The 27777-nt window shown below is 43.8% G+C and overlaps 2 protein-coding genes across 3 annotated transcripts; one reads left to right on the top strand and one right to left on the bottom strand.

Annotated features, from left to right (window-relative positions):
* Positions 1-3926: 3926 nt before the first annotated feature.
* On the bottom strand, positions 3927-16024 carry ift43 (intraflagellar transport 43 homolog (Chlamydomonas)). 2 transcript variants are annotated; one of them, XM_079286959.1, is made up of 9 exons: positions 15946-16024; positions 14939-15052; positions 12343-12413; positions 9767-9802; positions 8822-8868; positions 5289-5361; positions 4507-4582; positions 4323-4385; positions 3927-4059 (listed from the first exon to the last, which is right to left on the bottom strand). In XM_079286959.1, the coding sequence occupies exons 1-9, from the start codon at positions 15988-15990 to the stop codon at positions 3949-3951; spliced, it is 636 nt and encodes a 211-aa protein (XP_079143085.1). In that variant the 5' UTR covers positions 15991-16024; the 3' UTR covers positions 3927-3948. The 2 variants fall into 2 exon arrangements, with proteins under 2 accessions (XP_079143085.1, XP_079143086.1); XM_079286960.1 differs by having other exon boundaries at positions 14951-15052.
* Positions 16025-17261: 1237 nt separating this feature from the next.
* Positions 17262-27334, top strand: tgfb3 (transforming growth factor, beta 3). Its single transcript, XM_079286432.1, has 7 exons — positions 17262-18003; positions 22352-22515; positions 23819-23948; positions 24071-24178; positions 25331-25487; positions 25987-26140; positions 26235-27334. Exons 1-7 carry the CDS (start codon positions 17658-17660, stop codon positions 26391-26393), a joined length of 1218 nt encoding a protein of 405 aa, XP_079142558.1. The 5' UTR covers positions 17262-17657; the 3' UTR covers positions 26394-27334.
* The last annotated feature ends 443 nt before the right edge of the window (positions 27335-27777 follow it).

Below are 27777 nucleotides of genomic sequence, written 5' to 3'. Positions count from 1 at the left end.
TATGACAGAGGGGGAGGGAGGGGGGGGGGAGGGGGTGGCGAGGCCCAGCAGGCCACCTTGACCTGTCCCTGCTCAGAGGACCTTGGTGAACCCCATCCCATTGCCCCCAGCCCCCCCACAAGCGACCCGGCCACTCCAACCACCACTGAGTTATAATCATAATTTCCCAGAGAGGCATTGCAGGGCCTCCGCGATCGGAGAGGCATCCGTGTTTTACAGAATGTTTGGTGTTTTATTGCCTTTAAGTCACTCATAGGCCAGCGGAGAGAGCCCACAATGATAAGAAAACCAGTCATGTGAAAAATGAAGGACCTCGCGTATACAGGACTGAGAGGTGAGGAAGGGAAATAATAAAATACATGACAAATGTGGAGCTTGACTGTATTTCATGTTCGAACCCCTGTCTCGCCTTCCAACCCTCGGCTGCACTAAAAACATATGAGGGGAAATAATAATGATGAATTCAGCCAATCTCACTGTTACTAAAAGAACAGAAGCTTTTTTTCCCTCCATCTCATGGTTTACACTTGAAAAAAACACTCCCGGCCTCTCATTCCCCCCCCCTGGGTCCTTTGACAACATGACGGCCGCAAGATGCCCAGGGGCATTCAAAGCTGCCACCGTCCCGGCCATTTCATGTCCAAGCCCACCTGGGGTAAACAAAAAAGGGCTCGGAGCTGTAGAATATTAACTGAAGAAGAGAGGGGGGAAAAATTGCACTGACAAAACTGAAAAATACTTTTCAACCCATCAAACTTTCAGTCTTAAAAAAATACCGCTTTCATTGTCTCTTGTGGCGTAATTCCCCCTCCTCTCCCACAACCCCTGCAGGGTTTTTATTTGAAAGGTGCAGTATATCTAGTGAAAAATAAAGCATCTGTTAAATCTAGCTATTTCAAAAGCAAATCCCCTTTTGATCAAAAAAGTGATATTGATCTGACTGCCTTGTGTGGCGAGGACTTCTCCTATAAACTTGAAATAACAGTCTGTGTGGCAAATCAATACCGCGGCTGCTTTTTGAGGCTCGTTTCAAAGGGCACACAACCTATTTGAATATGGTGGAAATGGTTGAGCTACGTTATAAATGAATGTGTAAAACACGATCTCGGTCTGGCTTTAAAAAAGGGGGGATGTCTTTATTTTTTTTGCCTTTTTTTTAAACGGATAATAATCCTCTCATGACCGGTTCATGGCACCTGCTGGCTGGGTCAGCGACAGGGAACCTGTGACAGGCACGCGGCCCCTGGTGGAATGAAGTGGTCCTAATATTCCTTGAGCTTCAGCGTGTCTGTCCTCACCCCTCACTCTCTGTCTGCGGGGCCCCGGCATCGGGCCCCATGCTATCTTCACATCTCCCCATTTTCTTTAATTACGCCTCAGCATATTGCTTTTTGGGGCATGGAAGGCAGATATTGAGACCAGATAAGATGTATAAACTTCTGTCAACACCACAGCATATTAGGTAGAGCTGGAAGCATATTATCTCTATTCTATCCTTCCAATTAGTGCCCAATATCAAAATACATTAAGACAAGCCTGTCGATGAAGAGCAGGAAAAAACATTACATTAACAGGGCCTTCGTCTGTTTTTTATTAAAGTTGTATTACTTCCTTGCGTTTGTTTTCTTTGCCACAAAATGAAAAGTGATTTCAACCAAGGGACCCAATAACAACACAGATAAATTACCCATTTAAACTCAACGGCCTGAGAAGTCCCCGTGCTCAGCTGGTCCATACTGGCCTAAAGGTTTTATAGTGGGTCGTCAGTAACAAACTGCTGCTTTAAAAATAAACAGTGTTAGATTCACACGAGAACACTTCTTGTCCTACATAAACTCTGAGATTTGGTCAGCCACGGTGTTGCATGCGTCCCATCAAATCAAAGGATTTTAAACACTGTGTCATTACGGGAACATTGTGAATGAAATATCGGATTACAGAAGCATCCATTGGGGCAACATGGATTTCTACCGCAGTAATGGCTCCATTATTTTAATAGAAAAATGTCAAGGAAAACAAATTACACCCCAAACCCATGTGAGGCCTGTATCATCTGATCTGATATACACAGCATCAACGTGGCCTCAGACTCAGCTCACCTCTCAGTGACACCATGTTCATCTGAAAAGCTACCCCATAACCAAAAAGCTCTCCATGAACACAAATGTCTTCTTCACTAGAAATAATGTACATATTGTAGCTGTTTAGATGCGATTGAATTCACTGCACCCAGACAGTGAGAGGTCATTCGGAGCCTCGCTGCAGCATCAGGATATACTGTGTGCACTGAGAGACACGGGGAGAATAAAGGAGAAGAGAGCGGCAGGATGAGGGTGTGTAGAGAGAGGTCACTTTGAGAAGCTGGATGCAAGCATATGCCAAACAGCGTCTCTGGATCTCTCTCTCTTTCTCTAATCCCCTCTCTGATCCACCGATGCCCGGGCCAATCATTTGAGGCCGGCCACAACCCGTGATCGCCGGGCCCTAATCTGAGTCCTCGGCCCCGTCCGCAGTCCACCTCAGACGGCACCGGCCCGCTGCCAGCAGAGGAGTGGCAGGCTTAGCCTTCTCCAGAGAGACAGCTAGAGGTTGTCTCTACATGGATGGGCACTTCGCAGCTCGGCGGGGGCGGGAGGAAGGGGCAACATAGCAGCTGCTCGGGGCATATGGGTAGAATTCATTAAGTCTGGCTAAATAAGCCAATTGTGGAGGCGGTTAAAAAAAAAAGAAAAAAGGTTGTGCGTTTGTTTGTCTGATAGAGAAACAAACAGAGATCGCTCACTGCGTTTGAGCACTGAGCTCAAATATTCTGCCACACACGTATTGTGTCCTGAGGTGATACACTTGATGAAGTTGATTCAAGGCCCACCAAATAAAAAAAAACCATCAGGATCTATTTGTGATGGGCAGTGATTGAGCCGTTAGATGCATAGATTACGTGTCCTTGAGGGTTTTGCTGTGCATCTCCAAATGTCACGAGACTGCTCCCTGCCTCAGAAATAAACCTAATCACAATCTGTAAATGTTACAGCCGTTTCTCTAATAGACTTGGCCTGACTTTGGAGGCCTGCCTTTATATTCACACACATGAACCAAAGACAAAACTGAATGCTGATACTTGCGACCAGCACACGTTGAAGGCGCGTTACGCAGCGGAAATCATATCAACGTCTGTGCAAATGTGTCAGAGCCAATGTCGATTTAAATTCAGAGCGGAAAACATACGTTTTCTGTCCTGTGGGCTGTTTTGTGGGCTCTTTATTCAGCGTTATCACGTTGGTGTAAGGAACTTGTGTTCTATCACTTTGAAGAGCACACACCTGACACCAGCTGCTGTCTTACATCCATTCCTCTTCATCCAGTAAAAAGGTATAATGTATGCTAATCCCCCAGGTGTCAATAGGAACTCTGTTCAATGCGTTTGAGATAATAGTGAAGAAGCGGTTGCTCCTATCGAAGACCTGGAAGATAAAGTCAATGGCACAGTCAATAACAATAAGGTTGTAGGCTTTAATGAGGAATGTTAATTTGAACACAATCAACTGGATTTCAGCTTAGCTGATTATCAACCTTGGACTTGTATGAGGGTATTGATAATGCCGGCCGTACAGGAAGGGCATTTGTATCTGTGATGGCTTTTTTCAGAGAAGCTTTTTTTTCCCAATAAATCAGTTAGCCCTTTGGCAGTTTAAAACTAACAGTTTAAAGTTTAAAACGAACAAACAAATAAGGTTACACTTCAAAAAACCTAAAAAGAAGACAACGCCGCACTATTCACTGCACCGTGAACTTTATTTAGAAAATACAAGAAACACTGTATTTACGCTTTAAAATATATACATTCTGGTAATTAAAGTTACTATAACCAAAGCCACTGGCCCGTCTGTGTAATAGACATTCACCCAGTTCTCCCTTGAGCCATTTAAAGTCACAGTCCAAAGCTCCACCTCATGTTACAGGCAATGCAACCTGCTCCTCGCTCTCTCCTTGATCCCATTCCAGCAGCAGCTCTGAGGACACCTCTGTAAACAGATGATCCCAGTCCCAGTTCACATCATCCTGCGTAGCAGAAGAGGGGGGGAGAAAAGAAGAATCAGGGAGGCAGAGGGAGACGTACCAAGAAAGAGAGCATGGGGAACAGGGGGGGGGGGGGGAGCAAAGAGAGGAGAACGGGGTAAGGAGAGCAGAGGGTGTTAATGTACACACATCATAAATCTTGATTACCTGGGAGACAGAGTGGCAACCTCCCCTGGTGCTCCAGAAACAGCTGGACAGGCATTCGCTGGGAGCTCACAAGCTATATTTACTAAAAACCCACTCACCTCCTTCACCTCCTGTTCTGGTGCCAAAACCTTGGTGAGTAGCTTCAAGTCAATCTCTCCATCCTGAAGAAAGATCGCAGCCAAATTCACTTAGCTTTGCACAAACAGAGCTGTTGTCGGGTTACGAAATGAAATGGACCGCTTTGACGAGAAGAGACAGAACAAATAAATGTAGTTGACTTACTACGGTCTGGAACGCAGAATAATACTTCAGATCATTGTCCAGATCTCTGTAGGTCATTACCCGGTTCACCTGGATGCTAACAGGATCACAGAAAGTCAGAGTAAGTCTCCGATACACGAGAGAAACGCAACAGCAGCCATCCTGACTGAAGCGCTTTCACGCTTACATGCAAACTGCAAACCGAGTCTAAGAAGCGTCTTTGTAGAAGTTTGAAGACTTCAAGCAAAGACCACAGAGAGCAGGACATGGTTGCCAAGTGGTAAACGCTTCAAATTGAAACCCAGCTGCTTATCTGTGGGTTGGAATTAAGTGGGGGGGGGGGCTCTCAAAGTGGCCGGGGCCTAGCAGTGCATGCCAGTCCTACTTACTGCACATTACACGCTACATTGCCCCCGCAATGAGTTCAATGTGGATATTATCTCGCACAGAGAGCAAGCCCCAGCCTAATAACCTCCACCGCTGTCATAGCCGTGCTACATATTCGACACATGTCGGCGTGTCTCTCACTGCCCTGTAAATCAAAGGCCCTGGTTAGTAGGGACCCGGCTAACAGAGTTGCATAAATCACACCCAACTGTTATTTCTCCATTTCGGCCCGATAAAGTAAGACACTCTGCAATGGCACGAGTGGAGGACAGGTAACCATCAAAGTCACCAGAGCAGGCTACTGATCTAGCGTCCTGTGCACGGACAGAGGTTAACTGTCATGTAAGGACACGCTGTGTGTGTGTGTGTGTGTGTGTATAAAGTGATGAACTTCTAAAAGTTGAAGGCGTCACTACCTTGGTGGAGCTGCAACTTGCATTGTTAGATCTTCTTCCTGTACTTCGTCGAGGTCTGGAATCACTGGAATATCTGAAAACCAAAAAACAGAGACCACAACATTCTGATAACAATTTTTAAAAAGTGTCAAAATATGATGAGACAATCTGATTGGCAGCCAAATGACAGAATCATTTATGAAAAATGCAGAAACTCCCCTGTGTACAGCTGCAACATCTTTGTTTGAATATGGGTATGTGTGACCATGCCCCCCCCCCCCCCTCTCGAGTTACATTCTCATAAGAGCTGACCTGTCACAATAACCATGCGGCCATGAATATTCAGGAGGCGAGGCGGCAGCTCTTCGTGCTGTGAGAGGGGCGCTAGCCAGGGGCTCCCCAGAAAGCACCCCCTGCTACCTTAGCATTTGGGCCCTGTCAGCGCCGCCCACCCCGAGGACCCGCGGTGGCCGGTGGGCCGACCTCCACGTCCACTCTGCCACTCCGACTGGGGCGGCATCCAGCCACGTGCAAGAGTATTTGCTCGCAGGCCCATCTGTGTGGGGTCGGAAGTCACAGTGCGGCCTGGCAGGAGCTGCAGTGCCAGGAGCCGCCAACCCGCTGCTCAAACAGTGGGAACCCACTTTAATTGGCAAAACGCAACAGGACAGAGGATGGCTGCGCTCCCAAGAAGGACAGGGGGAAACTTTCACCGCATTTTTTCAGATGGACATTTGTTGGAGCAGGGAAATAAAAAAAAATAAAAAAATAAATAAAAAGCATCATTAAGGTTATAGAAAGATTGGATGCAATTAAGCTGAATTATCAATAATTCATGAATAGAATGATTGAAATGTGTTCAAAGACTCATTATTCCATTAAGTGCATTATTGAGTGATGATATTTATCATATCAAGGAAACTATATAGCTGCAGGAGAATGTACACAACAATCAATGAGGAGAAACTGTCGATCGTGTCAGCAGTATACATTGTTGTGTAGTACAGACCTTACCGGCTCCTCATCTAGCCCTGATAGAAAACGTGTTAACTTTGGATGCGATGTGGATTTCCTGAGCAATACTTTCGGGGGCGGCGCATCCTTATTAGCTCCGACAGCCGAGTGTTGACAGTGAGAGAGAAACACAGATCGAGACCGGACGAAAGAGAGAGAGGACAACAGACAGATGCTGAGAGGAAACGAGAGAGAGAGAGAGAGCTGGACTGCACGGAGAGGGTTGTCAGTAATCTCTAACCACAGTACTGCGCCCTGAGGGGAAAGTCAATAGAGGAGCTAAATAGAGGTGAGGAGATGGACGGGTGCATCTGATGTGAGGAAATATCTTGGCATCTGTGTCATTCCCTCAAAATAACTCCGGAAAATAAACCGGAGTTGAAGAAACATCGATCTTTGATGGAAAACTACATTTCAGTTCTCTATAAAAGTTGTGGAGACTTTAAAATACTTTCTTTTCTTTTCTTTTTAACTCTACAAAACCTAACCAATCAACTTTCAGGTCGATTAAAAAAAAAAAAAAAGAAGCTCACCCTCTGTTGATAACTTATTTCTTTCTCTTTTTTAATTAAACCAAATTAAAAATGCCAAGCTCGTTTAGCCGCTGACAAGATTCATCTGTGTTTCTGATATCCAAATAAATGCGGGCACGGGTATTTCATATTCATGAGGCCCCGGTGACACTTTGTCCTCTCATTTACAAAGCACAGCGTTCAGCAGAATCCGTCCCCCCTGGACCCCCAATCAAATTGAATGGTCTTAGTGCAATGACATCAAAAAGCCTTGCCCGTCCGGCTCTTTGCAAACAGCTTCCTGGGTTGTCTGTCCGTCCACACCCGCGCCTTTTCATTTCAGCCAGTAATGCACTATTACCACACTCCATGAGAGTTCAACGTGAAGCACGGAGGCGTATGTTGTCTATATGCAAAGTCCATTATTAAGTGAAAGAAGAAACAACATTTTTAAATGAGCTTCAAATTCAACCCATTACTGGAGGTCAAGCGGGGCATCAAAGCAGCCGCAAACAAGCCGTGTGTTTCTCTTCTGACTCAGAGGGCGTCTCCATCAGGAGGAGCAGTCTCTCCTCGACACGGCACGTTACTTACACTCGCTTCCTTCCCTCGGCTGGACATGCATCAAGGTGGCTTTTGTCTGGCAGCGAGCAGGCCACGCGTATACCCTTATTACGGTCGCGTCCAGCTTTCTCGCTGAAGCATGTAAATATCAAAAGGGGATAATTTGCTGTGAATGTAGACAGACTCCCGGCATCATTCTCTCTCTCTCTCTCTCTCTCTCTCTCTCTCTCTCTCTCTCCCTCTCCTTGTAGCCAGTGGACATAAGGGATAAGGGTATAGGGGACATAATCAAGATCGCAGGGGCTATCTCACTAACCCTCAGCACTGTAATTTCCAATGCCCCGGCCCCCGGCTCTGTATTAAGAGGTCTCCCTCCACAGAGTAATAATCTTTCCGGCGGCCTTAACTGCAACAGAACCAAACCTCTGGACTCTTCAATTAACCGTTTGAGCCGGCGCATACTCGACAGTGACAGACAAATATGTGTGTGTAAAACGTAGATATGTAGAGTACTGTGAAATGTTTACAGTACCTCAAAACCTGCAGTGAATGTGTGCCACTCACCGTGATTTATCGAGACATTTGAATTTCATTTGAGAGTTTTAAAATACAATTATATTCTTGACTTCCAAGTAAGACTCTGAAATGCATAAAACAAATATAACATCGTAGTGAACAACAATTTACTTTAGAGCTGATCGATAATCCATATTAGTTTACTACACCACCATATTTTAATAATTTGACCAACTCTTTAATGCACAAGTTAAATATTTGAATAAAACGCTAAAATGACATTTGACTATTTTTATTCTAATTATTATTTTTAATTATTATTATTATTCTGTATTGAAACTCTGAATTTAGAAACATGATGGACAGAGTTATAATCTGTAGTCGACTGTAGATTCATAGGGTTTAAAACAACATAGCGTTTGTTTATTTTTTCATGAATGGCATTATTCAAAGCCACCAGAGATACTGACGTGTCCTTCAGCATTGTCAACTCAGCATTTCATGGTGCTAACCTATCTTTACCAAGGCAATTTGATCCCATTCACCCAGCTGCCTTGTGCCACAAAATAGAACAATTATTCTCGGCAGAGTTTAGCTGGATTTCCCCCTCAGTTCTGACATTGTTTGTGCTGCGCAGAGTTGGGCCCTCAGGTGACTTAGTTACCGCTAGATCTGTATTCAACCTGGCACTTTGTGTGCATGTGTGTGTGTGTGTGTGTGTTCACACACTGGTCAAAAGGATGAACACAGAGGCCGAGTTTAAACATATGAATCCATGCTGCATTCAAGGAGAACGATGCTGTGAGCATCAGTGAAAAAGCGATGATCTGACTGGCTGCTTATCTGCTCTACTTGCTAGAGGATGAATGTGCCAGGGAGGCACCGGAGGGCTCCTCTTTGCCCGCGAGGAGAGAGACACAGAGCGGGGGACAGTGAGGGTGCTCTTACCTCCTTCATCATCTGATCCCTGGGGAGTCTGTGGTCGCAGGCGGCGGCTGTAGAAACAGGTGAGTGTGAGAGTACGAACTATTTCATGGTGAGGTCATCACAGTGAGTTGGCTCCTGGGTTACTTTTCTTTGATGATGGGCTTGTTTTTTTTGTCTCGTCTTGCTCTCATGGTACTCAGGACACTTGCTCGGTGTGCTACAGTGTGACTGGACTTCTGAACAGTCGTCTCTGTCAAACGAGACTGAATGTGCTTATGAGACGTTGCTGTGCTGTGCTGCCTGCCAGCCTTAGACAAGATCACCTCTAGGATTTAAAACAAAAAAAACAAAACAGCTGGAGCTGAACCAGTGTCACTGAGACAAGGCAGCTGTGACAGAAGCACAACACAAGGGATGTTTCTAATAACTTTACACACAAAGCCTCTGTCTCACTACAGCCAGTCAGGCACCGGGCTCACACCGCTACGACGAGTCAAACATCGACGACTTCGTCCTCTACCTGCCTCTCCTCGTGATGTCTATTCCAGTCACAGAATGATGTGAAGGTGGGTGAGGGGGGGGAAATAGAATAACGGGAAAACTTGCCTCCTCACAGCAATAAAAGTGATGACAACTCAGTCACGCTATTTTTTTAATCATGTTAAGTGATTGTTCTTGGAAGGCAAGGATTAGTTGCAACCAAGGACAATCTGAAATCACAGCGCTGTTTCCATTTTACTGCAAAGGGAACACACATTTTAAACTGACCTATTGTCATCCACACACACACACACACACACACACACACACACACACACACACACACACACACACACACACACACACACACACACACACACACACACACACACACACACACACACACACACACGGAACTGGCAGTAAATTCAATAAACAACTGCAGGAGTACAATAAAATATGGATGTGGTGGCTGAGTGAACTTACTCTTCCAGGTCTTCAGCTGCAGGTCTTCTTGAAGATCTGTAGAACAGCAGAAAAATGTGCAATCATTAAAAAAAAAAACACACTTGTTAGATTACATTTTCCCTACATTCAAATGAATGGTAAGCACAACACTCAAAGATGTCTCTCTCATATATATATATATATATATATATATATATATATATATATATATATATATATATATATATATATATATATTTCTGATGGATACATCCTATCTATCTGTATCTAATGGTTGTGATCCTGCTCTACCAGACACAGTGGGGTCTACACTAGTTGTGTCTTCTCCTCTCTGTTGTCTCAGCCTCGTCTCCTGCTATTTCAGACTTCTCTCCATTTACACAGCTCAGCTTGAACAGAGCATGCCAGACACCAAAACACTGTGTTTTGACGCTTCTCTGCCTCAACATAGTATTTTTAGCGTTCACAATCTGTTTTAAGAAAGGCAGCAGTGACAGCAGACATAAAGGGAACACAACTTTACAGTTACCTAAGAAGTGTTTCAACCTTCTCAATCATCATATAACATAAGAAAGGAATCAGCGCAGATACGCTTTCATGTATTTTTATGAGTAGCCTAAAAATGTGTATAGGAGGTTTTAATCTATTTTCCTGATGCAAAATGCTTCTACTCGTTCTCCTGGTCGAGTAGTGCCCCCTACTGGTAAAAACAATACATCCACAACAGCCTTGCTGTCATTTTCATCCTTTCAAATCAACTTGATCTGCAATCTTGATTTTTTTTTGCAGTATTAACTGTAATTCGATAAATTCATACTGTTAAATGTGCGTCAAAAAAACAATGAAAGATAATAATAATAATAACAATGAAAGATGTGCGTATCATAATGTTGGGATTAAAATCACTGCACACTGATGTCAGTGTACAGTGACTCCTCAAACAATGAAGCAGTAGAGACTACAAAGGTAGACCCCCTGTGAACAACAACGAAAGGTAAATAAAAGCGTCAACATGAAAACTAGCACCTGTACACTCGCTACGTTCAGTTAAACACAAGAGGGATCCCTCTGTGTTCTGGAAGTAACTTTCTTTTCTTCTATTAAACGGGTTTTTGAAAAAAGGATAATTTGATTTGGGACTTTGGGTTGGATAAATAAAACCGACTTGACAATCAGAGCAGACAGCATTTCAATTCAGGCAAACAAACTCATCAGCTCAAAAAAAATAACACTTGCACAAAAAAACAAACAGATGAGTATAATGTCCCCTCGACGCTATACAGACGCTTCAGTTAGGATGCATTTGTTAATTGTATCTGAAAATCATTTATTTTTTTTAAAATAAAAAGGAAAGAATAACTAGAATAGGTTGAATAAAACACCATTAGCTAATTGTCAGCTAAAAGAAATGCAGTCTGACTGTCGAGCAACAGCCTTGGAGGTACTAGAGCCCAACCAGACGGGGCAGAGAGGAGCTGAGGGAGCCTACCTGCCTGCCCTTGGACTGTGTCCTGTCTGGGGGGGTGGTGGCGACACTTAAGACACATTACAGGCCCCTTGATTAAGACTCATGTAAGGCAAAGCGATAGACATGGTAAAACTGTCTGGAAAAAGTTGTTAGGGATAAAATATATTGTGACAACCTGGTTTCAAAGGTTCATCAATAAACTGACAGATCATTTAGTGTCAATTAGAAGTGATAGATCGACAAATCCCGGGATTTCTGCGCTGGGATTAGTGGGAGGAGGGCGGCGGTGATTGAGCATGAGGGGTGACATTGAAGGGAAAAGTCCTTGCCGGTTCCAGGGGGGACCATTACTTACTTTGTTTCAGAGAGGATCAATGCGCGCGCAAACCCCTTTTACACCTCCTGTATTTCAATCGCTTCGAGACTGCGAATCCAGCCGGGTTACGTAAAAGCAGAGAAGCGACACGCTGACCTTCTGTGAGAAAAATAAATATCGACAGAGTTTTCCCTGCTCGCACTAACGGTGCAGTAAACGACGCAAATAAGCACAATTTGACTCAAGCCTGTTCACCTCGATGCATCTCTTATGCGCTCACCTCCACTGAGACAGAGTAAAAATGCACAGTGGCAGGTGGGAGAAAAAGAACCAGAGAGGTAGTAACACACTACAATAAAAAGGTCTTTATGCTCAAGTGGTGAACAGTATTTAGATGTGTTAGTTGTGGACAGTGCTTTTGGCAAACACCTTCCATCTGTTCCAGATATTTCACAGATTCTCCATGTTGTGCTCCCTCTGTAAAGAGCAGACTGCAGTGGTAAGGGTTGATTAAGTGCCTTGAACCCCTGTGATGAAGTGGCTTGCTGACTAACAGTGCCCTCCTGTGGCTGATGCATTAACCATGTCAATTACCGCCTTGCTCACAGATGAAGACGAATGGAGAGTTGCCTGCTCAGACAGGCTTCCCCCCTAACCTTGTTGATTCACAGCCCGAGTGCCAAATATGCACTGATAAATAAGCTCATTCAACAGCATGAGAGTTCATTAATAACACATAACCCAGGCTCGCCGTCTCTCTCCGCCTTCAGTGTAGCCGCAGGAGAAGGAGGGAAAGTTGAACATACTTACTTGGCAGAACCGGAAGCAGAGCTTTCTTCTGCCCAGCCACCCTGCCGCCGGGCCGGTTTAGGAGGAGGACCCTGAAAACATGTGCAAACAGCTTCATTGAATGTTTACTCACTCACACGGATTATAAATAAATCATATATGGCAACAATCTAACTGTTATTAGGCTTTATTCTTGGAAGATAGACCACACAAATGTCATCTTTGTGTAAGTTTGAGCTTTAAGAGTTGTCTTAATTATAGGGCTTGTGTGTTACATCAATATTTGTTTGGTATCGTGGTGAATAGGCCATATTGTGTAAGTGCAAAATTAGTTTGGTGGCCCTCTAGTCTACAACAACACAAAAAGCAAACAATTTAACTTAGCATAAATGTAAAAAGACAATAAAATGCAAGTTTAATTGTCTTACGTAAGGTGTGGGGATCATTTAAACCAAGGTTCACCTCTAAGTTGCAAGCTACCTTTACGGTAAACGCATGCCTGGCATGTGCAGCACAGTCATCTATATGCACTCCATTGTTTTGTTTATTATTGTAGTTTTTTCAACACCATCCATTTCCAGCACATATGGAGCAGAGTGTGGGAACTGGCCGGGCCTGTAAGTCTGACCCTAAAATAGATCAACAGGAAAGAAATGACCCTCTCCCTCTCATTCTTTGATTCTGAGAATAGTAAAACGCAGTACGCATGTCGATCCTGAGACCGGGACCCTGAGACCAGCACTTGAATGAATGAATTCCTCAGAGCACAAGAGGGTGGGCACTAGACAAATGAATTAGGGAAAAAAAGAAGAAAAAAAAAAAAAAGGCACAACATTTCTCATTACTAAATTGGGTCTGCAGAGGACAAAGTGCTCGTGAAGAATTTCTTTCGTTTATGATGAAAGAGGAAATAATCTTTCATGGCTGGTTCCTTCACCAAAGCCATTTATAAATCTGAATGTCACCATTAAGCGGGGCGGAGGGAGGGGGAGCTACTCTGCTCTGCTGTATATCACCATCAATCCAGAGAGCCGAGGCTGAACAAGCTCCCTCAACTTTGTGCAATTAGTAACTGTCTCTTTATTAAGAACAAAGGGGATTATAATAATGACAATTGAGACATTTTAAGCAACATTGAAAAGATCGCTTCATGTGATGTGAAATCAGTCCGATGTTCAATGTTTGGTATTTCTTAAAATGAACGATTCTCATGGAAGACAAGATAGTATAGGGTCAAGTGTCTTTGGGTGCAATAAATACATCCTGTGACAGTTATTTCACTCTACAAAAAAAATGGAGAGGACCATAAGTGTCATGAGAAACTAAAGAAATCCGTGCCTCGCATTCTTCATGACCAAATATGAACCTCACAGTCGTAGTAAAATAGTTATAGCTGTGACGGCAATTAGCTTAGCCCTCGTAGTTTCTAATTTAGGATTCTCCGATGGTCTCTAGGGCAAGGGACCAAACCCGAGGAGCCAATAAAAGCAGATGAGTCTTTGTTTAGAACGATGTCAGGAATGTGACCAATCAGTTGGGTATTTTAGGCAGAAGAGGCCAGGGTCGATGAACGAAGACTCCAAATAATCCATCCAGTCGCACGACACTCTGGAAAAATGCATTGCATGTGCACAGCAGGTCAGAAAGGGCACGAGAATACCGGTTCATACATTCGGGAAATTGGCCTAATTTGGGAAGATTAGCCTAAAGAGAAAGCATCGCTGGAATGTTTTGCTTTGGGAATGTTGGCTGGTTTTACTGTTTGCCAAATCCAAGAGTCCCTAATTCCATGAATGCCAACGACAGTGGAGTGAAATTGTTTTATAGAGTTCAACTGTCACTTCTGATTTGCTTTATCTCATATATATGTTTGCTCTATATTCAGTCTAAATCTGGCAACATTAATTCCAACATGTTTTAAGAGGCGGACATCGCTGAGAAAGCTTTATGACAACGTGTCTGCTGAGACTAGTAGGCAGTATAAGGAGAGGATTTGTGAAAATTGTTGGTCGAGTCATGTGGATTTTAGTGATGTCATCGGCTTCTTTTTCAATGAGACAGTTTACGAGAGAGCAATTGCAAAGCATTGTGCTCTAAAGTTTAAAAGGGTTTCAGAGCTCGTACACATCAAAAAACATCTCATGCGAGTACGTCAGATCCGAACACACACAGGAGAATAAATGAAGAGCAGCTACAGTTTTAGAGCAGTGACTGAATATGAATATAGGAAGCAGGGAAAATGTCAACTCAAATAAATGAGGACTCAATTAAAAAGTTGTGTGTCAAGCTGGTGTTACCAAGGGTGCTGTAATATAAGAGATGGTGAATGTCAACCCACCTGGATGTCGTACCCAAGCAGCTGAACTAAAGCAAACAACCATGGCAACTACCGTTAAAGGACCAGCGTTTGTGAAGCTAAGACGATTGTGAATGATATAAAGTTGATGTCTGGAGCATTAGCAGCAGAAGCCATGCAAAGTCACCGGTTTTTTTTTTTTCATGCTCCCTACCTCGTCGTCCTCCTGTGATTCATGTATGAGACAAAACCAAAATCAATACCGTTGAAGATTATTGTGAAGTTATAAACATGCAACTCAATCAAAGTATCTGTTATCACATGTTTACATACGTCTCCCATAGAAGCAGATGTGGAGGACTTCCGAACGGGGCGAGCATCTTCAAAAGACGATTGGTCTGTTGCAAGGCGAGCTCTTCGTCCAGACTTTGGAACCTGGGAAATGTGCATATAGTTTGAAAATTTGAAATTGATATCATAAAGCCAGAAGCTGGCACTCCCAATGATTACCAAAGACTTTGTGGTTTCGCTTTGTTTTAACTGTGCCAGTCATCTAATGAGCCCACCACATGTTGTCTGGATGAACTTCAAAATAAAGCAGATCAGATTATTCCACTTTCATAAACCAATCGAGTTTGGAGCTTAGTTGGCTTTTGCTTCGTCATTTTGTACAACTTCCAATTCTGTGAAGTCACGCTGTGCTGGATGTGGCAATGACAATGTTCTTTTTGAATAATGCATTACTCAACATCTGAACACTATTTGTATGATTTTCTTTGAGGAACTCTGCAGACGGACCATCATTGCAAATCCAAAGTAGGGTGCTGCATTATTATCATGTCAAATATATAGAAAACTATTTTTCAGAAATTGAGAGCATGCACACAAGCAGAAACACCACAGCTATTTGCAGAAACACGTTTTCTCAAGTGCTGTAAACTCAGATGTTTATACCAGGTAAGGTCTAGGAGTGAAGTATGAAACCCACACAAGCTAAGTTAAAGGTGAACTGCAAAACACTTTCAAAACATTGAGCTGTGTGTGCATGCAGCTAGCCAGCAGTGCTAACCACTCAGCTAACGTTAGCTAGCTACAACGTTATACTCACAGACGAACCTTCCTGCTGCGGTAAATGGTAGGATAATGTCTCATTGCTGGTAACAGCTTTCATTCACTGTCTAGCACTGAGGTTTATATTAGCTTGGTAGCTAACGTTAACACTAGTACCGTTAGCTACAATAATTAGCCTCGCTGCACCGCTACGTAATGCTCTCAACACTTAAAGTTGTCCTTTACTGCATTTCCTGCCATTCCAACGAGTCACTTACATTTTTTCCCGACCCAACATCTCCGAGCTGAAAGTTGTCATCCATTTCTCTCCTCCTCGCGCTGCTTATTGCTGCCTGCGTCTTCCTGTTTATCAAGAAGTGTCACATGGCAACGCTCTCCATGGTAACGCCAATCTGAAGGACAGTTCGCGTTTCCCAGTTAATCAGTGAAGTGAAGAACAAACAAATAAAAAGCTACGATACACAGACATAGACAGTATTAATCGCTAATGTACTGCTTAATGCTGCTTCTGAGTGAGATGATCATAGGATGATTATAAATGCAAAATACAATGACAAAATAAAGTAAAGACAGGGATGTGTGAACCGAAAGATGACCCTCTGCATGTTAACATTTGATTTAAGAATGACCCATTTCCTAAAATTAGAAAGCTCGTGCCTTGCACACAGAGGAATGCAGTTTGAGTGAATGGTCGGACCGATCATTAAGTCAGTGTTGGGTTGGGCCAGTAAAAACATGAGGGAGGGATAGAGGAAACATTATGTCATATAAACAATCAGAGCCTTAGTTTGCCTTTTTACCAAACAAACATCATCATTCCCACAACTCACACGCCCTTTAACATGTTCTTCATCCTCAAACTCAATCAAGTAGAGCCCCGTCACATGATCTCATCTAATTCAGGCCTGCACAGTCCATATCAAAGACTGATAAGAAGGGTCAATATCCACAACACTTCAGTTGCATATGGGACCTGAAGTGACCCCCTGCGTCCGTTAGATGTCGCTGTTATGCATGTTTTATGTTGCTGGGGAGAAACTGAACAGTAGCAGCATCCAGTGGTTCACAGCAGCTGGCTGAGCTCCTGCACCTTCAGTGTCCTTTGTCAACTTTGGCCTTCCATCTGCATTTAATTTTCCTCTAAAACTTTACTTTGGATGAGGTCAATATTTTACAAGGACTTATAAAAGTAAACGACCCACAGACCGTCATTGATGGCACTTAATGAGTATCACATTACTTAACTTCACTTTTATACATAAAAAAAAACCACAAGTCACGTAGAGAAGACAAAAACAAAAATATTCCATAAACAAATCGGTCCAGTGACTTTGCTTCTTTAGTCGAGAGCCGCTCTTGCGAAATCGCATTCTGCCTAATATTACGCACATTTTATTTAGTTTGACAGCACAACAATATTGTGAACAGTCGAATTAAACACATTTCAGAATAGGACGGATCTCATTGTCCGAACGTAAGGCTTAAAGCTTGCTGCCCCTCCCTCGAAAACGTCACAGCTTGTGACTATAAAGTATGAGTGAGAGTGGAGAGTGGAGAGTGTGTTTGAGGCCGGACTGCAGCGAAGGAGCAGAGAGACGCGCTGACTCCGTATGCACAAGTGGATGGAAAGAGCCCGATGCATTGGAGAAACTGAACTGCGGTGCAGAGATCGGCGCACTATAAACTCACGAAGATAATAAGAGGTGCTTGCATGAGATAAGGGGTAATGAAGAGTAGAATAACGAGTCTTATTGAAGAGTTGAGAGTTTTTTCCAAAATGGCACGGATTTGCTCCCATGCAAATGCTCATTTTGCAAAGATGACATAGCACTTGAGAAAATGGGATTCCTCCTGGAACAAGACTCACTAACGACCTGAATGAAAAGAGAAAGGGATTCTATTCAAATCGGAGCTTTTTCTTCTTCTTTTACTTGACAAGCCTCGGTTGTGAGTGAACACATAGTGAAATATGAATCTGGGAAATGCACTTCTGTTTTTCCTCCTTTTAAATTGTGTGACAATGACTCTGTCGCTCTCCACGTGCACCACTGTGGACATCGACCATATCAAGAAAAAGAGAGTAGAGGCGGTCCGGGGACAGATTCTCAGTAAACTCCGGCTGACCAGTCCGCCTCAAACAACAGGTCCAAGTCAAGTACCGTATCAGGTTCTGGCCCTTTATAACAGCACCAAGGAGCTCATCGAAGAGCTGGGAAGAGACCGGCATCAGAGTTGTGGACAGGATAACACGGAGACTGAGTACTATGCCAAAGAGATTTACAAGTTCAACATGATCAATGGTCCGCCAGAAAACAGTAAGTTGATTGTTTTTGCTCATGATTATTCAGGTCTTTTTCGCAACTCCTCATACTCATCCAAAAACTACAAATATGCTGTGCTGAAGTGGGAGTGATTATCACACATATAGTGGAGTTATTATTTGTGATTGGCACGATGTTTTGTTTTGTCAGCGCAATGTTGCAACATTAGATGCCCAAACGAAATCCAAATGCCTTTGTAAACTCAATTGTGCAAATCTATACATTCACAAGACTACAAACTTGTATCTGGCCTCAATACAATTAAAAATGATATGTGAGGTAACAATATCAAAAACAGGGGTCCATTTTTTCCAGCTGGCGTTAAGTCCACTGCAGCCTTTACGCACAGACGCGCCTGTGAGCAGCGGAGCGGCGCGCAACGGAGAGGGCAAAGTAAACAGTCTAATTGGAATGAGCACCATTCCTCATACATACCTCACACCAAAGCCATGGGAACTCCAGCCTAAGTCTGACACATTCCTAAGCAGGGAAAATTCTCAGGCAGTTAGGTCGAGTATTTATTGCCAACTCCAATACCTCATTTCCATTTTCTGGCCATGAGTTTCCCAATATTTTTCATCCAGTGTGTGTGCACTCTCTCACTTCTATTTCCCCACTATGTCTCTCCAGTAGCAAGGAGCCGAGTAGCTCTCTGTGATGATCTAATTCCCTTGTTCATCCATATTGGTATTTCCTGTATAAGCTATGGTCCATTGATTGTTCCAAAAAACAGTAACAGAAGCTCACTGAGCAGCAGATCCTCCAGAGTAAGTCCGTTTTATAGAGGAAGAGTTAGATTTGTGCATTTTCACGGTCAGAGGCCAGTTAGTGCATGGTGTGACCATTGTGAAATCAACAGGTGTTTATGCTGTGCTGTGACACTAAGCAGAGCCTCTGCTGGTTCCAGCATACTTCCTGAATCAAATCCATTTCACAGGTCCCACAGAGTGCTTCTGACACTCAAAATACACAGCTCGGGGTTTATCCTCTGGTCAGAGGTAGCCAGAGCTCCCAAAACAAACACAGGTCTAAGGAGTGGGATCAGTGATGGCCAGGTGCCCAGGACACGTCACGCTGGTCTCATACTGTAGGCCATAGGTGATAACACAAGACGTGAACATTACTTATACCGGCAACACTTTCTGCACTAAACAGCTTATCCAAGCAGTATGTTAGGAAATTAACCGAACGTGCCATCATACATTAATTAGCACTCTCCCTTTCCATTCTGTCATTTTAAAGAGAGCGGGGCATGTTTCCGTACATATGAACATAATATCTGTCACCTTGGTCATTTTGCAGTCTAGTTCATTTTCATTCCTGCTGAATATAATGAGTTTTACATTCACCGTTTTTTGGAAAGGTGGGAGCGTTTGGGAATGTAGTCAAGTTTTGCCTTGTTAAAAAGTTAAACAGAAACTTTTCTGTCATACTTTAATGTGTCACTTTTCTTAGCCACTACCAAATCAAGGCATTTGTCATTTATGGCTAGATGAAGCATAACTGAGACTGGGCAGCAATAGGTCGTCCTTTTCTGGTGCATCAGAAAGCTAATGTGGCACATTATATATCGTCATTAATCAAATACTGCTGAAGAAATTAGGTAGAAACTGAACTGAACTGAATGATGACCTTTGGCACAATAACATTCTTAGAATCCACTGCCTCTTAAATTAGAAAGCCTTGCTCACTGACTGAAACATGCAGCTTCAGTGAGATTTTAAGCCAACTGTTGACTCAGTGTTGGGTCAGTAAAAAATGAGGATTAACGCTGAGGACAGCAGGGTATCTGATATATGGGATAGTAGAAGGATGATGTCATCTAAGCAAACAGAGACAGAGGTCTTTGGCCTATTCCCAAAGAAACACCATCTCTCCTCCCCCAACTCCCACGCCTTTTTTTGCTTCCTCATCCTTAATCAAGTGGGAAAAAAGTTGTTTTTCAACTTCAGAACAGAGCTGCGTCACATTATCTCATCTGCTGTAGTGGCCTGCCAGAGTATTGAAGCATGCGAGAGTCTCCTCTGATACAAAAACAGCATTTTAAATCTGTATTATTAAAACTAAATATCAATTGTGTAAATCTCCATGTGAAAATCAAACCACAGAAGCATATTGCAAAGAAATTGTTATTTCAGATACTGATTGTAAGTAATATAGCACTCAAATTACTACATTTCCAAAGCCATTGTCCTCTATGAGACCTATAGCCACCTCAGCAGCTGGCCAGCACCTGCTGCCTTATGCTTCCTATTTCCTTTGTTGACCTCCACAAAGCTGTGGAGAGACTGACATCACGGACAATCCTGCGGGCAAAAGGGCAAACAGAGGTGATGCCTGAGTTTATATTTCATCTTTTTCCTCAGAGGAGAGGATCCCAGACACTCAGGGTGAGAGGTGTGGTCGATAGCGTCTGGGCGAGGCACTCTATGCAAAGCTTTACAACGGAGTCTGTCCCCAGGACTTCCTGAATAACTTCCCCCCCTAAATCCCTCATTAAGAGCCCATCTAAGCTCTTAATAACACAAAAATGAGATCAACTGGGCATCTTGTTGTTATCCAGGCTTTTATATGTGACCATAAAGCAAACGTGTTAATGAGAATGGTTTGCAGTGAATCCAAATTCTCTTATTAGAATCTGATCTAAGAACAGTGTGTAATTTAAATCAGACAATGTACAACAATATATCTACTTTGTTTGAATCTAAAAATCTTTTTTTCAATAATTTCTGAGTGACAAGAAACAAGACCTCAATGAAGCTTATTCTGTTAAAAATAGTTTGCAGGTCAACCTTATGCCAGCAGCCTGGCACTCTTAAAAGCTATCATCTGAAAATGGTGGGGGCCAGAAAATTGCTGAATGTATTTCAGTTAATTATGCAAGCAACCCCCTCCACTTACCAACATGGAACAAATTACCTTTCAGACCCTTGGCAAAAATAAGCCATAATGTGAAATCCACCTAAAACCATTGCAATAGGAAAAATGAGGTCATCCAAAAGGAAACCAAAGACTTGATTAGAATTTTAAATCTCCCCTCAAAGTGGGGCTTTCCACCTTCTGTTGGAGGGGGGGGGGGGGGGGGGGGCAGTCAGATGGGTGGGGGGGACGGAACAATGAGTGAGGGGAGGACAAGGCTACTGAGGTTTCCTCCTTATAGATTGTGTGGAAACACTGGACAGATATCTGGCTGGGGATGAATGCTGAAAAGGTCACCTATAAATAGGGAAGGTTGAAAAAAACGTTGTGGAAATATCAGATAATGACTGGGAGGACACTGAAATAGGATTATGGGTCAAATGAAGTACAGATACTTGGAGATGTGCAAGTTCCTTTTGCATGACACAGAAACAACTGAACTTCTGAGTTCCCATTTGTCCCCAAACAGCTTGAGGTGCAAATCAGCTAAAGGTGCAATGCCCCTTTCAACCAGCAGATCTGAGGCTTGGTAGTAAAGTTTAAGCTTGTGGTAATAAATTAGCAACGGCTTGGCTGTAAATGACTGTTTCCATTTAGCCCATAAAAAGTTTGCTTTGTGCTTGTTTTGCTCAAAACTACATGTGCTTGGCCTGTTAAAATAATAAACTGTTCAATGGTATTAGGATGTAAAAAGGGGAAAGGTTTCAATGCAACAGGAAGTTTTTACATAGAATCACAATGTGGCCATTCATTTAGCTGATTCTGCTAAAGGCCAGTGTACAATCACATGCCTCCACCATGTATACAGCAAGTCATTGCTTGTCAAGCACTCAGTGGCGTTACTATCATGCCGGAGTCGACCTCCTCGATGGTTTCTCAGGTATTGTTCTGCTCCAGCATGTGAGTCCACATGTTCCCATAGCTCCAGGGAATACTTGGCTTGTGGCCGAGCCCTCGGAGCACCTGTTGGGCTCAAGAGCTGGTTGGAGGAGGAGCAGCACGCTGCCGTCCCGCTGCAGCCGGCTCCACCACCACATGGGACATTTGGTTTTCATTTCATGACTTCAACTTGTTGCTAACTCGGACCGCACAAAGTATAAGCAGATGGTTCGCGGTAATGGCCCACGTCTCTCTGGAATAGAGTAGAAACGGTTAAAAAAAAGAACAGCTTTTTTTTTATCTGCAAACTATATGAACTTGTAGAGGAGAATTCTCTGCAAAAAGTTGATCAATAATCAGAAGGTAAACATGGCCACTCCTGTATGGAAAATAGTGGAAAATAGGCTTTGATAACATGTCCACTCTAAGGTAACAGATGGATAAGGGTTTAAAAGGATTCTGAAAAAAGAAACAATGAGAGTTCCAGTCTGATCTATTTTTAAAGGCCACTGTTGTTAAGTCATCATTTCCACTTTACCTGCAGATGACCTCCCCTACTGCCCTAAGGGTATCACCTCCAAGGTATTCCGCTTCAACGTCTCCACCATGGAGAAGAACTCCTCCAACTTGTTCCGGGCCGAGTTTCGAGCGCTGCGGATCCCCAACGCCGGCGCCAAGAGAAACGAGCAGAGGATTGAGCTCTACCAGGTGTGTGAACTGACCGTTCATTTCCACTGTTAGCAGCGTGCAGGGTTTATGTGCTCTATTGCTCTCAGATGGCCTGCGTCGGTCAGCGAGAAAGATGAAAACATTTATATTAGGGTGTCCAACTCCCTCTCTCCTCTTTTTATGTGATCATTCTTCCATGTGCTTACAGTCAAATGGATTCTACGTTAGGACCAATTCAAGAGCTTGCACAGCCATCTCATAGCAGTTGTCCATCCTTGTTATAACAAGTAATGGGCTATGCTTTCAACAGGGTTTTTAGATCTGCACCTGCATTTGTGTGTTTATGAGACATTTGTTGTGTTAAAGCAAGCATCTGTTAGATGTCTGTGGGGTGGCAAGGATGGATTTTTTTGTTTTGTTCGGTTTCCTCATTAATCTCCCGTGAGACACTAGGAGTAATGATCAGGTTCCAACATTTCCTGCCAGGGAGACAAGCGTCTCCGGACTGCATACCGCCTCTGAGGCAAGGCTCTGGCCAGCGCTGAATACAGACTGTCAGGCCGTCGGATCGTTTCCAGGGGCCTAGGAGGCGATAGAGGCAGGGTCACCCACCGGGGGAGTAAACGGAGCTGCTTGCTCGCCCCCACACTTTTCAGGCTGGACTTGATTGGCAGAGGGCCCCTCGTTCCCACAGGAAGACAGATTAGATGCTGACAATGTTCAGGAACCTGGTTATCCAAAGCACTGCTGTGGGGCTCACCACCCAAACACACACATTTCTCACTACAGATAAACACCGTTGTTGAGAGAAGTGCTGATGGAGATAGGAATGTCTGAACCACACTGTTGCATTTTCCTCCATCGGCAGGTTTGTACATTTGGGGCCTCGACATGATAACACACGAATGCCCACGGATATACCTGGCAACAATGCTGTTTTTCTGAACGTCTTGAAACTGCATCTAGGGAGCCCGGCTAAAGTGTAACTTTGAACTGCTGATGTGAAGGACAGCCAGGTTCTCATTGGCAGGAGGGTAACACGCAGGCATTAACTTGAAAATGGGGATATCAACACAGGGAGTCACTTTTTCCATGAAGAGTAGACATTTGGCCCAAGGCATCCTGGAGAGTCTGGCTCAGACAGACAGCTCTGGTTCTGTGTGTGTGTGTGTGTGTGTGTGTGTGTGTGTGTGTGTGTGTGTGTGTGTGTGTGTGTGTGTGTGTGTGTGTGTGTGTGTGTGTGTGTGTGTGTGTGTGTGTGTGTGTGTGTGTGTGTGTGTGTGTGTGTGTGAAAGGAAGAGAGTTTATGCAGCTGGGTCACATTTTCATCTTTTCCTCGCAGATCCTCCAGAAAGACGACCCCAAAGCCAAACAGCGCTACATTGGGGGCAAGAATGTCCTGACCAAGGGAACTCCTGAGTGGGTCTCCTTTGATGTTACAGAGACAGTGAGAGAGTGGCTGATGTACAGACGTGAGTGGGACACCTCAATGCATATCCTGCCAAAAAAGCACGGACTCATTCAAAATGAAGGATAGCGGCCTGAGGGGAAAATGTCAGTTCCTTAAATCCCTCTGCTCTTGTTCCCTCCTCAGAGACCAATCTTGGCCTGGAGATCAGCGTGCACTGTCCCTGCCACACGTTCAGGCCAAATGGTGACATTATCGAGAACGCCAATGAGGTGCTCGAGGTCAAGTTCAAAGGTGAGACTGCGTCTCTCAGTCTCAATCTCACCTATTGTGAAGCTATCAAGCATAATCGAGTGTCCTATGGCCAGGCTGTGGTCGTTAAGTTGGTATCTGGACTGGATTCCACTCTGCTTTTGATCTCTCACAGTGAAAAAATGTTCTGCCAGTTTTATTATTGGTCCAGAGGTAACAAGTTTACGTCTGTTTGATTTATTTGATTTGTCTGATGTTCCAGAGAGGCATCTCCTGTTTGATGAAAATGTGTTTCATTCTGAGTATTGCTGTTGAGGCAGTGCTGGTTTTAGAATGATTTGCATAAATGGGTCTCAGGACCAGTTTATTCAAGAAGTTTGTCAGATAACTGACAAAGTTCTTGAATGAGGATTTGATAAAAGTATAAATATTTTAGATTAAGCTCTAATTTGCTCAATAGGCCTTTTGTTTCATTGCATTTATTGCCAAATGAAAGCTACCTGAGGCGTTTCTTCAGTCTCTTATTGTGCAGGGTATGTTCTAGTCTAGTGCAGCGTTGGCTACGACGAACGTGAATCTGGTTTGTGGTTGTAATACAATAACATCCACAATACGGTCCTTTTCATCCAGTCATCAACATGTTCCTCCAGCAGCATTACCTATTGAGGACTTGTTGGTAAGAGAATGGGTTTCCTTTCTAAAATGAAGGAGAGAGACACAGAGCATGGGAACACAATCGATCTGGTATCTCACTTAGCACCGGGGCCCCCGGGCCCTCGGCCCTGGGAAACACTCCCGACTGGCTTGGCCACAAGGAATGTGCTGCGACGGCGCTCAGACGCTTGAATTAAAGAGGGGCGTACCAATCCAACAGCAGTATCTCTCCCGAGATATCCACTGCTTTAGCTATCAGGGGCAGATTGGATGAGCAGACGCAGGCCCAGGGGGGAGAACGGAGGAAAGGAGGAAGTTAGAGACCAGTGTTGAATAAGGAGAAGGCCGCAAAGTTAGCCAAAAATGAGTGAAGCCCTTCCTGGATATTACAGTATCCTACTGTAAAGGTTACAGCTGACTACACAGATTAGAGTGAAGATGTGGTTCCACTGAAGTCGGCTCTTGAAGACATCTTTACAATTCTCAATAAATCTGCAGTTTTTCTTGGTACCCTGCAGACTAAGTGACTGTCTCCTGCAGGTATGGAAGCAGACTACGACGATCTGAGCCGTGTGAAAAAACAAAAGGAGCAGCTCTACCCCCATCTCATCCTCATGATGCTCCCTCCCCACCGGCTGGATGTCCAATCCTCCTCCCGCAGGCGTAAGCGGGCACTTGACACCAATTACTGCTTCAAGTAAGGCACATTTCCTTGCCCTGAAAAATGTCTTGGACTGTTATTGATGTAAAATTTCTCTGGCTGCACCTGCACTTCAGTTTTTGAGATTTGATATGTGGGGGTATCAGCTTTCACGTCTCAAAAAGATGGCAGTGAAGAAGAGTACATGGGCACTGAACACACAGAATAAGCTTGTTAATCACCTAGACGAGCATGACGGAGGTATTATCCGATACAAGTCTGAATCCGTCCCAGAACTAGCAAACGCCACCTCCTCTTACACGCTGTCTCCTCAGATCTGGATTTCCTCTGTCAGGCTGACAAGCAACACCAAAAACACCTGGGCTGACTCCAAGAGGGAAAATAAGGGCACACCTAAGAGTGGAATTCCTGAACTTCACTCTCATCTCTGGCTGTGGGCCCATAGGGAGAAAAAATGGATACTACTGCTAAAATTGCTTATTATCTGTGAAATGAAGAGAGTATAATAATCCTCTCTGTCCTCTCTTCTTTGCAGCAATTATGAGGAGAACTGCTGTGTACGACCACTATATATTAATTTCCGGCAGGATTTGGGCTGGAGGTGGATCCATCAGCCTGAAGGGTACTACGCTAACTTCTGCTCCGGCCCCTGTCCTTATCTACGCAGCGCAGACACCACCCACAGCTCGGTGAGACAAAGTGCCACGACGCGTTAAAGTTGCGGATCTATTTGGGAAGCGTGATTGCTGATCCCTATCTCCTTCTGCTCTCTTTCTGCCATAGCTGCTGAGCCTGTACAACACCTTGAACCCCGAAGCATCCGCCTCACCCTGCTGCGTTCCTCAGGACCTGGAGCCCCTCACCATCCTCTACTACGTGGGTCGCTCCCCTAAAGTTGAGCAGCTCTCCAACATGGTTGTTAAGTCCTGCAAGTGCAGCTAAACTTCAGGGCTTTAGGGATGTGAGACGCGGCGGCTCCCAGCACTACTCAGGAGCGGGTATGAGGGGTTGAGGGGGCGCGGTACACTTTGCCCCACAAAAGTACCTCCAACCCCTGCTTCAGCCTTTCCTGAGCTCCCTCTCTCGCTCTCTCTCTCTCTTTCTCTCTCTCTCACGAAAAACGAAAGCTGCAGTCCACCACTCTGCTCACAATCATTGGCAGCATTTACCAAGAAGACTTGTCAAACACCACTCCACTAACGACACTCTCAAACCCATCAGACCTCTTCCCTTACCAATCGCCTTTTGACATCAGTGTTTCTCTTCTTTTTTTATGTTATATTCCAGCATTTTGAACAGCCTGTACCTCAGCGTTACATCCCAGGAAGAACAGAACAATAATTGCTTTTCAATGACCACTGCATTCCTAAGGACATACAATAATTGCAGTCAAAACGAGAAAATGACTGAGAATGCAGACTGAACTCAGCATAATAGGAATACGTCAAAGAGGGTGAAACCAAAGTGATTGTTTGTTGAGAGCAAACGTATTCCCTCGGCTCTGACGCACAGGACACCTTCCGATGTCCGAGCTGGAAACTGACGCTGTGCACGCCACAGCTCCCTACACTGTTTGTTTAGGATTAAAATGCTGTCAAATTACAATTACTTTAGAGAAAAAAAGAAAACATGCTGGAAACCAACCTTTCATTCAAAGTCATATTTCCATGGTTTTATGTTTCGCTCTGTAATACAACAGGATGGTGATTCCAGGGATCGTTTTTGTTTTTAAGTGGAGCCTTGCTGTTGTATGAGATGACCTATGTCACTAAGTGAACACTTAACTAGATCACAAACTGTAAATGTTTTTTCTATTACTCTTGGAAACACCTTTTTTTAATTAAACATGGACAGTTGGATAGAATTGTTCTACTTTCATTGTTGTTGGAGTTTTACTGTTTTTGTTTAGTATTTTAGAGCACTTTATTTTGATAGGGTACATTTTTGATGACACAAGTAAAAGAATCAAAGAACGACAACTTCCAGTGTGCAGTATGTGTGGTGAGCAAATACATTTACTGACATGATCAGCATGTTTTGACGTTATCTATTCATTTCAATGGTGTTTGATACAGACTGACTCGATGATTCCAAACATGTTACAATCCCATGCATGTGTGTTGTAAACAATCAGCAACCAAACAGATTAAATGATCAGACTGTAAACAACGTTGTATCACCACAGCAGAGTATACACATTGATTTTGATTCTACCGTTGGAGTTTTGTAACACGTCGTGCACTGGCTTATAAAAGTAGTAGTAAATCAACAACATTACGTTTAACATCAACCACGACAGAAACAATACTATCAATTGTATTAAAAC

The sequence above is a fragment of the Melanostigma gelatinosum genome (assembly GCF_949748355.1).
Source record: "Melanostigma gelatinosum genome assembly, chromosome: 16".
In the NCBI taxonomy this organism is placed as follows: Eukaryota; Metazoa; Chordata; class Actinopteri; order Perciformes; family Zoarcidae; genus Melanostigma; species Melanostigma gelatinosum.
The sequence above is the reverse complement of the archived record's forward strand: the minus strand, read 5'-3'. Positions and strand labels throughout refer to the sequence as shown.

What these genes read in the sequence shown, in the direction of transcription:
- tgfb3 (XM_079286432.1), top strand. Translation starts at nt 17,658, where the DNA reads ATGAATCTGGGAAATGCACTTCTGTTTTTCCTCCTTTTAAATTGTGTG. An exon ending in AGAGTGGCTGATGTACAGAC is followed by an intron (nt 23,949 to 24,070) that starts GTGAGTGGGACA and finishes TTCCCTCCTCAG; the next exon opens with AGACCAATCTTGGCCTGGAG. An exon ending in GACACCAATTACTGCTTCAA is followed by an intron (nt 25,488 to 25,986) that starts GTAAGGCACATT and finishes TCTTCTTTGCAG; the next exon opens with CAATTATGAGGAGAACTGCT.
- ift43 (XM_079286959.1), bottom strand. Translation starts at nt 15,990, where the DNA reads ATGGATGACAACTTTCAGCTCGGAGATGTTGGGTCGGGAAAAAAT. An exon ending in ATGTTGGGTCGGGAAAAAAT is followed by an intron (nt 15,053 to 15,945) that starts GTAAGTGACTCG and finishes CACATTTCCCAG; the next exon opens with GTTCCAAAGTCTGGACGAAG. An exon ending in GCAGCTGAAGACCTGGAAGA is followed by an intron (nt 8,869 to 9,766) that starts GTAAGTTCACTC and finishes CTGTTTCTACAG; the next exon opens with CCGCCGCCTGCGACCACAGA.